At 39.0% G+C, this 13,752-nt stretch overlaps 1 protein-coding gene across 1 annotated transcript in view; it reads right to left on the reverse strand.

Moving 5' to 3' along the window:
• LOC150096624 (CD109 antigen-like) overlaps window positions 1-13,752 on the reverse strand; it is a 930,782-nt gene that overhangs the window by 606,836 nt on the left and 310,194 nt on the right. Inside the window, exon 13 of the mRNA XM_090407963.1 lies at window positions 2,120-2,467. Within this exon, the coding sequence (XP_090264089.1) occupies window positions 2,120-2,467 (348 nt within the window). The remainder of the gene's footprint in view (window positions 1-2,119; window positions 2,468-13,752) is intronic.

Consider the following 13,752-nt stretch of genomic DNA (forward strand, 5'->3'; position numbering starts at 1 on the left):
CTTGTATTCATTAACAGATATGTTGGATTTTGGAGGTTTTGCTTTTTTGAGAACACAGGCTACATCCAGTCGAATATCGTTGGCAATGTGGTTTGGAAGTTGGCGAATTCCGTGTTCAATTTGGATCATTAATTCCTCGGCCGGTAATTTCTTAGGAGCAATGGCGAAGTTGTGACCACGTGATAGAGCATTGAGTGCTTCAGGCTTCAAGATAACTGAAGAAAGGTTAACTACAGTGTTGGTTTGTAGTTTAGGTTTGGACGCCGAGTTCTTTATTAATTTATCAAACTTGTTGATATGTCGGTTCCGTATTCGATCGAATTCTTTGTTAGCTGCTGTACACGAGACGTCATGTAGGACTGACCAAAGCTCGTGATTAAGCGTATGTGAAATCTCATTCTCTAGCACTAAAATAGCTCTGTTTATGTCGGCTAGGGAACCGCGTGTAGCGGTAATTTGCTCCCAAAGTAAAGCCTGGCTTGCCTGTTGTAGATACGGAGAGCTTTCTGTGAGACGAAGCGGTGTTTAAATTTTACACAGTTTGGGATAACTCGATTATCCCGGCAGCGTTTTAGGAATGCCAGACGGTTAAGTTGTCTGGATAATTTAAGCTTCAGTTTGCCGTAATGGCAGGCCTTGCATGCGAAGGAATCTCCATGGATGATCATTATTCTTGTTGAGAGGCTTATACGCTGGTTAAACATGATAACTAATATTTAAGGAATTGATAGCGTATACTAGAAATATAAATTAAATAAACTTTAATATATACTTTCCGATATTTCGGCAAACGTCACGTTGCCATCTTCTTGGGAACTTAATACAAAGGCACGTGCACACAAGTACTACATAACAGCAAATGAGAACTGAAGGTAGGAAGCTAACGTTTTCCTAAAGTCCTGGTGGTGCCCCCTGGCAGGCTATATTGGTGGTTCTTGGCCTTTGGGCTAAAGTTCTTCTGATAATTGTTTCCCAAATTTGGGGCAGTCTCATGCATCCAAATTTGTTGAGGTTTGGCATATTCCTAAGGGCTGAGGCTGATTCCATGAATAGTCTTTCATACTTGAACTTGCTGCGGTGTATGACTGTGGCTTTCTTCCATCTTATTCTGTGACGAGTATCCAGAGCGTGGTCTGCAAGCCCAGAGTGGCTGTACTGGTGAAATTGGATGTAATCCTTGTGTTCTGAGATTCTGATATTTGCTGTCCTGCCTGTTTGGCCAAAGTAAGACAATTTACAGCTGCAAGGGACCTGGTACACACCAGGTAGGTCTAGGGGAAGTGGTTGGTCTTTAGTGGACCGGATAAGGGATGCCAATTTTCTATGTGGTCTATAACAAGTGGTTAAGTCGTGTTTTCTTAAGATTTTGTTGATTTTTTCAGAGGTGCCTCGGATGTAGGGAATGGTGATGGATTTAGAGTAATCTTTTTTGTGAAGGGGAGGGGGTGGTGGGTTGTGAGTATTCTCTGGATTTTTTTGGGGGGGGTAGCCATTGGGTGAGAAAGTGTCATGGATGTGATTTAGTTCAGTGGTTAGGGCTTGATCATTTGAACAGATTATTTTTGCCCTGTTGAATAGTGTCTTAATAACTCCATATTGTTGTGAGGGGGGGGGGGTGATGGGATTGTTGGTGAATGTATCTGCCTGTATGGGTGGGTTTTCTATAAACTGAGAAAACCAAGGTTCCATCAGGTTGGCGGGTGACTAGTGTGTCTAGGAAGGGGAGGTTATTGTTTTCCTCTTTTTCCAGGGTGAACTTGATTCTAGGGTGTTGGTTGTTTAAGTGTGTTAGGAAAGAGAGGAGTGAATCTGGGTCATGTGGCCAAATAGCAAACACATCATCAAAGTAGCGAAGCCATATGGTAGGTTTTTGTGGGGCTGAGTTTAAGGCTTTCTCTTCAAAAGTCTCCATAAAGAAGTTGGCCAAGGGTGGGGAAAGTGGTGAACCCATGGCTGTGCCCTCTATCTGTTTGTAGAATTTTTATAGAATTTGTAGAATATTAACTAATAAAGAATTGTTAAAAACATACTCCAAATAAATAGAGGAAAAGCCCTTAAATAAATTTATATTAAGGTATTTTTGTAATTCTTAATAATTATATTAAATATTAACACAAACCTCATATACAATGTGATTCAAGGACTCAGTTGCATTTACTTCAATTTCAATACTCCCATGAGCTTTAGGATTTGCAGTCAACAAAACTGCTTGAATAAAATTATTACTGGGAGATACAGCAGCTTCTATTGTTGGAATGTAATATGTCTGTCCTAAAAATTCAGCTCTCATGGATAAAACATTTATATCATCATGAGGTGTATAAAAATCTAGCTTTATAAGTCCATTTCTCGGTACAGAATAATATTCAGTACTCCAATCTTCTGAAGCTAAACTGTATCCAGATTTCAACTTCAGCATATGAGTGCTATCTTGAACAGGCAGGTTATCTTGATAAGCTACTTTCATCTAATAAAAATAGAAATAATAAAAATAAAAATGCATTTAACTAAAATTCCAAATCAAGTTTACAAAGAGAACAATTTATCCATTCATAGCACCAGCCAAGCATATGTGTTCAATCACTCACACATACTCATGAAAAACGGTCCTATAATAACATGACAGAAAGAGAGAGAGAGAGGTGAAGGGGGAGAGAGATTAAATCAATAATTAAAGAGCTATAACATATTTATTGGCCTGATTCGCTGAGTGGTTAGCATATCTGATTCCAGCCAAAAGGCTGTGCGTTCAAATCCTGCCATGAGCATGAATGTTTGTGATTGTGAAAATACTAGTGGTGGGTGGTAGATGGCATTGGTGTAGATGATGGTAGTTGCGGTTCGTTGTAGTTAGTGAATTGGTTGGTGGAGACAAAAGAGTTGTAGAGCAGGTGCCCTCCCTTGATGACTCATTGGACTCCCTGAAGGTGTCAGATAATAATAGTAATAGTAATAATAATGTTCATTATCTGCATTAGACCATTACCTTACAAACTGGAGACTTCAAGAACCTTAGAAACAACGTATCATATCTTGAGCAAGATTTGTATTATCTGACCTGGCTACAAAAATACTAATATAAGTTCTCAACCTTTCAGGCAATACATTACTACTAATTATAATTTCTCCTCCCTTGTGTAACTTACAGGGATGGGCCTTATTGTCTCTGCTTGTGTAATCCGTTAAAAAAAAAAACACCCCAATTTCAATCCAACATATGCTCTTCAACAAACTGTATCCAAGTCAATTTTACACACACACACATGGTATTGTAGAATCTATAGCACACTGGTGCCATGTGCAGGCAAAAGTTAAGGAAGAAGGAATCTATTGATATGTGTGTGTGTGTGTGTATATATATTTATTTTATTTATTTTATTTTTATTTATTTATTATTAATTTTTTTTTGGGAAGAGTCTGTATTGAGGAAAAATGTACTAGAGAATAGAGGCAATTGGATAAAAAAAGCAAAACAAAACAAGTTCAGTGGATCTGAAGTTGGAAGGAGCAGTATAATACTGGTTATATTTCACTTTCTACAGGTATTTTTATCGGTATTCTCTACTGAAATGGTTAAAACATAACCAGTAACATCAACATACTTTTTCATCAGACCGACTAAATCTGCTTCTTTTTTTTTTTTAATTCTGTCTTCTATTAACTGACCATCAGAAGGTCTCAATACCAGATCTAGTCAAATGCTCTGAAGATGTTGAGAGCAAGAGCAACAGCATAGGTTTCTTCATGACTTTTGATAGCATGTATTTAGAGGTAGATAATCTAAGCTGGTTGATCTTTAATGGATCTAAAGTGGTAATTTTGCTTCTGAGATAAACAGCCAAAGAAATCAGAACAATTTCCAGAATTCAGTGAGTCATTAAGAAAAATAGAGAAATGTAACTTAATGGAATAATTAACCTTTAAGCTGAAGAAGATCAAAAACAGGAGTCTATATTTGGCCTTCTCTGGTATAAGACTTTGGAGACTTGAACTGCATAAAGGCAACCCAGTGGCAAAGAATTGTGATGCAACTTTTGTTGTGAATGGAATCACGTATAGTATAGTGCCAGACAGTTGAAATATGCAATAGTCATTGAGGTTAGTAATTGAGTTTTTTTTTAGTTACAAGTCAGGTCTGGATTCTGTAAGTGGTGATGTCAGATGAGATGTACAATGGTTACCCAGGTTGATATTTGAGATTCAAAGTCTGGATATACATTACTGGAAATGTCAGCAACAAGGTGACAAATTTACTTGATAAAGGAAATGTATTGTAAAGGAAAATTGTAAGAGCATCCCAATACAGTGGTGTACTTGGATTTTTCAAAGGCCTTTGATAGACTGCCACATGACAAGCTAGTAGCTAAACTGAAACAAATGGGATTAGATAACAGATTAGTAAGTTGCATAGTTGATTGGCTGTTGAACAAGTATCAACAGGTTGTGTATGGTGGAATAGTATCCCAAAAGAGGAAGGTCACTAGTAGAATGCCAGAGGGATCTGGTTTAGGAACATTCTTGTTTAATGTTCCTAAACCAGATTAGGAACATTAATGAAATTGAGACCAGCTTAATTGGAGATGTGCAGCTATTTGCTGATGATGCAAAGTAGGAAAAGGCTATGAAAGGGAGAGTAGAAATTGTGGCCTTGCAGGAGGATCTGAATAGACTATATGAGTGGACATATAAGTGGAGCTTTCATAAATTAAAGAGAGAAACAAAGCGCAGAAACAAAGAGGTTACGGTTCTCTTGTATAAGGCTTTGATCAGGCAACATATGAACTACTACGTGCAGATTTGGTCACCTAGTTTACAAGGGGGATAAGGATGTAGTGGAGAAAGTCCATAGAAGATTTACTAAGTTAGTGTTAGGTTTATGGAATGTCAGATATGAAGGAATGAAATTTACAGAGCCTTGTGAATAGAAGAAGAGTGGATATGATTGAGACACATAAGTTGGTGACATTAACATGTCACCAACATGTTAATGTCAACATATTAAAGGTGACAGATTAACATGGAGAAGATATTTCATAGAGTAGAGAAAGGCAAGAGTAGAACTAGAAGCCATTAACAGAAACTGTATAAGGGTGTGAGAAGGGGAAAGTGAGAAGCAGGTTATCATGGAGAGTGGTTGGAGACCAGAATTCATTGCACTGAGGTTTAATCAGAAATAGAAGGCAAGGTCTCAGAAATTTGTAAGTGGTGATGTATATCATTTATGTTTGCATTTATGCCATGAATGTTGGTGAAATTGAGGTAAAAAGATTTCAGTAAGATTTTGTGGGTTTTTTTTTTTTTGTTATTTTGTGTCCAAATAACATGGTCTGATTAGAGCTTTACATAATGGAAACACTACATTATTCTCATCACTGCAGCAGTCCTCTAGTTATTTTCATTACCCTAGCAAGGAATACCTCTGACCTACAACTATATCTATTCATTATTTTTATTATTATTACATGGAAGCTACATGGAGTCTGAAGATTCATCACAGAAATCCACACACTATCATACCTCTCCTTGAATGCATGGACTGAAAAAGCACTCTCAATAGTCGGCAAACCTATTTCATTCATTCACCACTATGCAAGTGAAAAATCTAGTCTTTACATCTTGCTAACCACACTCTTACTCAATTTTCAGGGATGACCCCTTGTAATTAAACATTTGTAATATATCCCATCTGTTTCGTTCTCTCCACCACTTCTTCTTCATCCCACAGAAATCCAGATGACCAGTCCTGAGCACGGTAAGCGCATGGTCAGTAAATATGTATGCAGACTAGATTTTTTTGCTTGGAGAGTGGAATAGACTTGAATGGAATAGAATTGCCAGAATTAGTTCTGAGTGCCCTTACAGTGAATGAGTTTAAGAAGAGGTTATGATAGGTATTGTGTGTATCCATAATGAGTCTTCTGACTCCATCAAAATGTCCTTATAAGAATAATAAAAATTTAAATTTAAAAATAAAATAATAATATTTCAGAGGCTTCTAAAGTAGTTTTTACAATTGTAAAGCAAAACTTATATTTCAATATTTTCATTTCATATTATTCATTTTGAAAATCCCAGAATATAATAAACAACTAAATCCCATGTTTACATAATAACACTGCAAGCTATAATTTGTTATTATATGAAAGAATACAATACCTGGTGACAGTGTGTTACAGCATGGCCATATGTGCTCCTGCAGACAAAAAAAAAAAAAAAAAGAAAAAGAAAAAAACTAGCAGTATGACAATCCAGTGGGGCAAGGACAACCTTGCAAACTTCATGCCACCAAAACTCAGTTCTATCTGATCTCTTGCAAGAAAGAGCTCACATCACTCCCCCTTACCTTCAGTTATACTGAGATATCCAAGCACAATCAGATTTCTTCACATGGACTGACTTGCACCTCTGATCTTTCCTGTCACAACCACATTTCAACTATAGCTTCTACAGCTTCCAAAAAATTTGGTGTTCTTTTTCAAACATGACATTACTTCAACATTTCACAGCTACAAACTCTATATAAAGCCCAAATCTGCCCAGCCATGGAATATTGTCCATATTTGGGGTGGAGCACCAAAATCCTCTCTAAGATCGTTTGATTCTATTCAGAAGAGGGTAATCCAGCTAATTAATGATTCCTCTCTCACAAACCCATTTCAATCCCCCCCTCTCTCTCTCTTTCTCACTCACTCACACACACACACACACACACACACACACACACACACACACACACACACACACACACACACACAGATGTTCAGTTTCTGCCTTGTACCCCTTATACAGATACTTTCATGGACAGTCCTCTGCTGAACTGGCCACTGTTATTCTTTCACTCTCCTACAAAATCATTAAAACAAGAGCCACTGCTAACCAACACCCTTTCACAATCCATCTTGAAACTGAACCGAACCAACTTCACTGCCTCCTCTTTCATTCTGTCTCCTTTCAAACAGTCTCCCTACTCTACCTTCCCCAAAGATTACAACTCTCAGCTGTTCAAGCAAAATGTGAACAGATTCCTCCTTTCTTCTTGCCCACACATGGCACTAATATGCTATAAGTCTTGTAGCCTTTCATGTGTGGATCAGATATATATATTAAAATAAGTAAAATTAATATAATATAAAGCTTTGTATGCCTTAATATTAATGGAATTGATTACATGCAGCATAAAAAAAAATGTGTGCTATTTAACATCAAATTTCTGTTGAAACTTCACAGTTAATAATGGATTTAATGTTTAGAGAACTCTCACTGAATAAGAAACTAAGAATATCGCTGAAGAAGGAAGTGTGTGCAGAACAAACATAAATAAATTCAAAAGTTAACAATAGTTAATTCTGGTCTGTTGTTTTTATTTTAATTTAAAAAAAAAAAACTTTTTTAAAAGTATCTAAAGAGTAAACTATCTGGTGTATAAGAAGCCATGTTAACAATCTGAGTGAGCCATATTGAGAGCAATTAATGCCTAAACACATCTGTTTGTTAAATCAGCAGCTGGTAAAAGGAAGCCAGTAGAGATTACAGTAGAGAAGCCAGTACAGATGTGAATTAGAAAGTATTTTACCTTGGGTATAATAAATGTTAAAAATACCAAGCAATTTTAAACCTGGTTTTACTACATTTCCCAAGTAAGCAAACAGACAAACAAGTCAAGTTTGCGCCTGCAAGTGATGCAAGTCTAGCTGATCCTACACATAGTGCAAGACCACGGCAACTCGTGGTAAAGGTAGCATAAGCTCTGATCACTAATCTTAATATTTATCCTTAATGCCAAAACACATCTCCAAGAAGGGGATGCATGATGTTTTGTATTAAAGGCAAGAGGCCACCACCCAGACCGGTTTCAACCTTCACTGAGGTCTCATCAGTGGGAGCTAGGCTAGAAATACCAAGATTTAGTAATACAGAGCTTATATAAGTATAAGTATTTTACCAGAACAAGTTGCCATAAGGTGTTCTAACCTTATTAAATAAAAATCTCTGGAGGAGATATAAATGTAGAAAGTATTTTACCTTGGGTATAATAAATGTTAAAAATACCAAGCAATTTTAAACCTGGTTTTACTCCATTTCCCAAGTAAGCAAACAGACAAACAAGTCAAGTTTGCACCTGCAAGTGATGCAAGTCTAGCTGATCACTAATCTTAATATTTACCCTTAATGCCAAAACACATCTCCAAGAAGGGGATGCATGATGTTTTGTATTAAAGGCAAGAGGCCACCACCCAGACCAGTTTCGACCTTTATTGAGGTAGAATGGGAGTTCGTGCCTTTCATCACTGGCCTCTTTAGATTTAAAAAAAAGTTGTGCTGAGAGTCAGCTTGATAGTCAGAGAGGAGGAGAAAAGATAGAGTGGATAGTAGTAGATAGTTAAAAGAGGCCTCAGTCGATCTACTTGGCCTGACTTAAATGTCAGCACCAAGCAGATCTCCGACATTCTCTCCCTCCATCCGTTCTTTTCAGCTTTCCCCGGTCAGTCACCTCTTCAGGTGTCTGCCTGAGGAAAGTGGGGAAAAACAAATGAAAGAAGCACCACATGAAAAAGAGGAACTAGTAAATAACGTTAAAAATTACATATGACAATTTGTAAGAAACTAGGTAAATTCTGAAATTTCAACCTGAATGACCAGTTTAATACTGAGAAGAGCGGGGGCAGAGCCTGGCCTGGGTGATGCAGCCCACAAGGAGCTGCACCGCCTCGGTGTAAGCCTTCGCAGCCCAGGTTCTCAGGATACCCCTCCTGTGTAAAATAGATATAGACCTTTTTTACAACAAAAATTCTAATCTGAAAGAGGACAAAAAGAAGAAAAAACAAACCAGATTTTCTTTTTTTTTTTTTTTTTTTTTTTTCCCTCTCTGGCAGATCGATACTACGAGTCGACTGACTTGTTAGGCGAGGTTTAAATCCTCCTGCTGTCTATTGTTGTGGGTTTTAATGATGAGATCTGCTAATTTGTTTCCACGGACGTGGTGTAGCATGTAGAGGCCTCTGTGCAGTGCTAGTCCCACGTCGTCCTCTGCATAGATAAGACCAACGATCTTTTCAGGAGTGATTTCATCTATATTCTCGACAAACACGTCGTTCCATTCTGCACTGACGACTCTTGGCCCGTTTTGTCCTGTGAGTATCAGTTGAATGTCTCCGAATGTTTCTATTGCTTTTCGTAGTCTCGCCTCCTCCTCAGGGAAATCTTTTAAGAGATGCAATATAGGTGCATTGGCCTTTGCATGATGGAACTTTGTGGGTTCTGAAGTTGACTTTATTTTTCCAATTTCAGCTGGTTTTGGTTTTTTTATATTTACTTCTTCAGGGCTGGCTGGCCTCTTTTGTGTGCTTTCTGCATTGTTGATTTCCATATCTATAATTTGGTATAAAGTGCAGGCCAGAAGGGTAAAGAGTGTGGTAAAAACAGCAAAAGCCGATTGTGAAAGGAAACTAGCTATGCAGGCAAAAGAGAATCCCAAACAGTTCTTTCAATATGCTGCAAGCAAGAAAAAAAACTGTACATGGCAAAATGATTTTAAGGAATGACGATGGTAAAGAGTTCACTGAATCAGTCGATATAGTGGAGTTACTGAGCGTGCACTTTGCAAAAGTATTATTATTATTATTGTTCCGGGAAACTCCAAGGAGTCGACAGACTCATCGAGGGAGGCCCTAACATCATGTCAAGAACAACTATTCAACATTCACACAGTATCTATCATACCTTGCCTTGAACTCATTCACGGTCGTAGCACCCACAACAGACTCTGGAAGCTTATTCCACTCATTTAATACTCTCCAAGTAAAGAACCTAGCTCTAACACCCTTGTCAACCACGCTCTTGCCCAGCTTCCATGCATCATCCAGGTGGTGACGTTGAAAAAATGAAGGAACCATTAGTTTATATGGGAATTGTGATGAATGAAGTGGAGGTGAATAGTCTATTACAGAACCTTAATGTGAATACATCTGTGGGATTGGATGGTATACCGGCAATGGTCTTGCATGAAGCGGCTAATGAATTATCAGTGCCCTTGACCATGTTCTTTAATCTGAGTCTCGGGACTGGCTTAGTCCCGAAGGCGTGGAAAGAGGGGAAAATAGTTTCACTGCATAAAGAAGGATCCAAGACTATGGTTGCAAATTACCGACCGATCAGCATATCAGGAGTCGTTGTCAAGGTCTTGGAGAAATAGTCAAGGGAAAAATACAGGAATGGATTGATGAAAATGAGATACTGTACAGAGGACATCATGGCTTTGTGAAGGGTAGATCATGCCTCAGTAACTTGCTCAAGTTTTATAACAAGGTGAGTGACGGCTGAACTGGATAAGGGAAATGGGTTTACAGTGATACTGCTGGACCTGGCAAAGGCGTTTGACAGGATACCACATGGAATTCTAATCCGTAAACTACAACATATGGGAATGGATATAGGGTTGGTGAGATGGATAGCTGGGTGGTTGATGGAGAGATATCAAAGAGTAGTTTATTCAGGAGTAGAGTCCAAAAGACGGCCTGTGACAAGTGGTGTGCCACAGGGTTCTGTTCTTGGACCACTGCTGTTTAATCTGTTCATTAACGATATAGGGAAGGGTCTAAGTGGGACAGTTCATTTGTTCGCTGATGATGCAAAGTTGGGTAGGGCGATAGTAAACGCAGAAGATGTCAAAGTCTTGCAAGATGACTTTGACATCTTCTGCTACTCCTAGAGATTGATGAGGTCAGGGACTTGGGAGTGTTGGTGGATAGGGAGATGAAGTTTAGGGGGCACATTGCGAAAGTAGCTAAATCAGCTCATCAACTCACTTGGTTGTTGAAAAATACCTTGACGAGCAGAGACAAGCAAGTTATTGTACCTCTGTACCGAGCCCTGATAAGACCTCATCTCGACTACTGTGCCCAGATTTGGTCACCTCGGTTCCTTCTTGATGGGGAGGAGGTGGAGAGGATCCAGAGGCGAATGACTAAGATGATAGCAGGTCTATGGAATGAACCATATGAGAACAGGTTGAAGATTTGTGGGTTGCAGAAACTAGTTGATAGGCGGAAGAGGGGAGATATGATTGAGACATTCAAATTGCTAAAAGGATTCTATAAGATTAATTCAGATGATATTTTTGAGATCAGGACTGGTGGTGGGAGAACTAGGGGACACCCATGGAAGCTGGGCAAGAGCGTGGTTAGCAAGGGTGTTAGAGCTGGGTTATTTACTTTTAGAGTGGTAAATGAGTGGAATAAGCTGCCAGAGTCTGTTGTGGGTGCTATGACAGTGAGCGAGTTCAAATCAAGGTATGATAGATACTGTGAGAATGTTGAACAGTTGTGTGAACATGATGTTTAGGGCCTCCCTCGATGAGTCTAACAACTCCTGGAGTAGCCCGTAGTAATAATAATAATATCTAGTGCCTCCGTGTCTTCGTCTATTGTGACTGCAGTGAGAGTTCCTTTTTGTTGGTGCTGCTGGTTATTTTTGGTTGCTACATTTGTAGTGGCGGTTTGCTCGGTGGCTGGTTCTTTCTGCTTTTTGTCTTTCCTGGTTGTAGGTTTCTCTATTGGTGTATTCGGCAGTGTTTCAGACGTAGCGGCATGATTCTTTCTTGTTGTTCCCTCATGCGCGGCCTTCAGGGTAGGGAACTCATTCGGTTCTGCGCCAATGACATTTTTGGCTGTTGCTTCCGTGCTGGGCATAATACTGCCTCCCAATTTTTCGGCCAGGTTTCTGTCCGGACAGGTGTCCACCTTATGGCCGTTAGTGCCGCATTTTAGGCATGCTGACTGGCACTGTGTTACTGTATGGCCCGCTGTTAGGCAGTTCTTGCATATTAACTTCGGGCACTGGGCCCCTAGATGAGTGAGGGCTCTGCATCTAAAGCATTGCCTCTTTACTCCCGGGTAACTCACCATTACCCTGGCCGATCCTATCTTGACGAAATTCGGAATTTCTGCCTTCATCATGATGGAAAAGGTGACTTCACCAGATTTCCATTGTGGGATCTCAGCGTCCGTGCCAATTTCGATATCCCGAACAGCTCCCCATTTCGAGAATACTTTAGTTATGATGTCATTGTCTTCTTCTAAGTATTCAAGCGGAAAACGATCTATTCTTACTCTTTTGACAAAGCTTCCTACCACAAAAGGTTGAAAAATTTTTGCCTCGCACTCAACTCCTTTCATAGGTTATTCTCTAGTTGCAGCGTCTTTGCATACAACTTGAAACCTTCCCCCCCCCCATAAGGGGTGAAACCGGAAATATTGTCTGCCCCAACGCAGTCAATAATAGCCCTCGCAAACATCCTCTGGTGAATACCAGTATCTATTTCGAACCCGAGGGTTCTTACCCTCGGTAAAACCGAACACATTATTTAAGGAAAGAAAGGAAGAAGACTTTCCAAGGATAGTCTATTCCTATAAAATAGCGGAATGTCGTGTATAGGCCTAAAGAAAACCACAAAAAGAACAAAGGAATCTTACCAAGGCAGGACTTCAATTGGAGCTCTCTTTTCGGTTCTCCTAAACTGTTGCTGGAATCTGCTGGAACAGGTTTGAAGAAGGACTGGAACATGGAGCTTTCTCTCAGGGCTGCTGAAAAAAGGTCTCATCAGCGGGAGCTAGGCTAGAAATACCAAGATTTAGTAATACAGAACTTATATAAGTATAAGTATTTTACCAGAACAAGTTGCCATAAGGTGTTCTAACCTTATTAAATAAAATTATGTCTTGCACTACGTGTAGGATCAGCTAGACTTGCATCACTTGCAGGTGCAAACTTGACTTGTTTGTCTGTTTGCTTACTTGGGAAATGGAGTAAAACCAGGTTTAAAATTGCTTGGTATTTTTAACATTTATTATACCCAAGGTAAAATACTTTCTACATTTATATCTCCTCCAGAGATTTTTATTTAATAAGGTTAGAACACCTTATGGCAACTTGTTCTGGTAAAATACTTATACTTATATAAGCTCTGTATTACTAAATCTTGGTATTTCTAGCCTAGCTCCCACTGATGAGACCTCAGTGAAGGTCGAAACTGGTCTGGGTGGTGGCCTCTTGCCTTTAATACAAAACATCATGCATCCCCTTCTTGGAGATGTGTTTTGGCATTAAGGATAAATATTAAGATTAGTGATCAGAGCTTATGCCACCTTTACCACGAGTTGCCGTGGTCTTGCACTATGTATAGGATCAGCTAGACTTGCATCACTTGCAGGCACAAACTTGACTTGTTTGTCTGTTTGCTTACTTGGGAAATGGAGTAAAACCAGGTTTAAAATTGCTTGGTATTTTTAACGTTTATTATACCCAAGGTAAAATACTTTCTACATTTATATCTCCTCCAGAGATTTTTATTTAATAAGGTTAGAACACCTTATGGCAACTTGTTCTGGTAAAATACTTATACTTATATAAGCTCTGTATTACTAAATCTTGGTATTTCTAGCCTAGCTCCCACTAATGAGACCTCAATGAAGGTCGAAACCGGTCTGGGTGGTGGCCTCATGCCTTTAATACAAAACATCATGCATCCCCTTCTTGGAGATGTGTTTTGGCATTAAGGGTAAATATTAAGATTAGTGATCAGAGCTTATGCCACCTTTACCACGAGTTGTCGTGGTCTTGCACTACGTGTAGGATCAGCTAGACTTGCATCACTTGCAGGCGCAAACTTGACTTGTTTGTCTGTTTGCTTACTTGGGAAATGGAGTAAAACCAGGTTTAAAATTGCTTGGTATTTTTAACATTTATTATACCCAA

Source organism: Typopeltis vanoorti, chromosome 18, assembly GCF_054136105.1.
Source record: "Typopeltis vanoorti isolate ZY-2024b chromosome 18, IOZ_Tvanoo_1.0, whole genome shotgun sequence".
Classification (NCBI taxonomy): domain Eukaryota; kingdom Metazoa; phylum Arthropoda; class Arachnida; order Uropygi; family Thelyphonidae; genus Typopeltis; species Typopeltis vanoorti.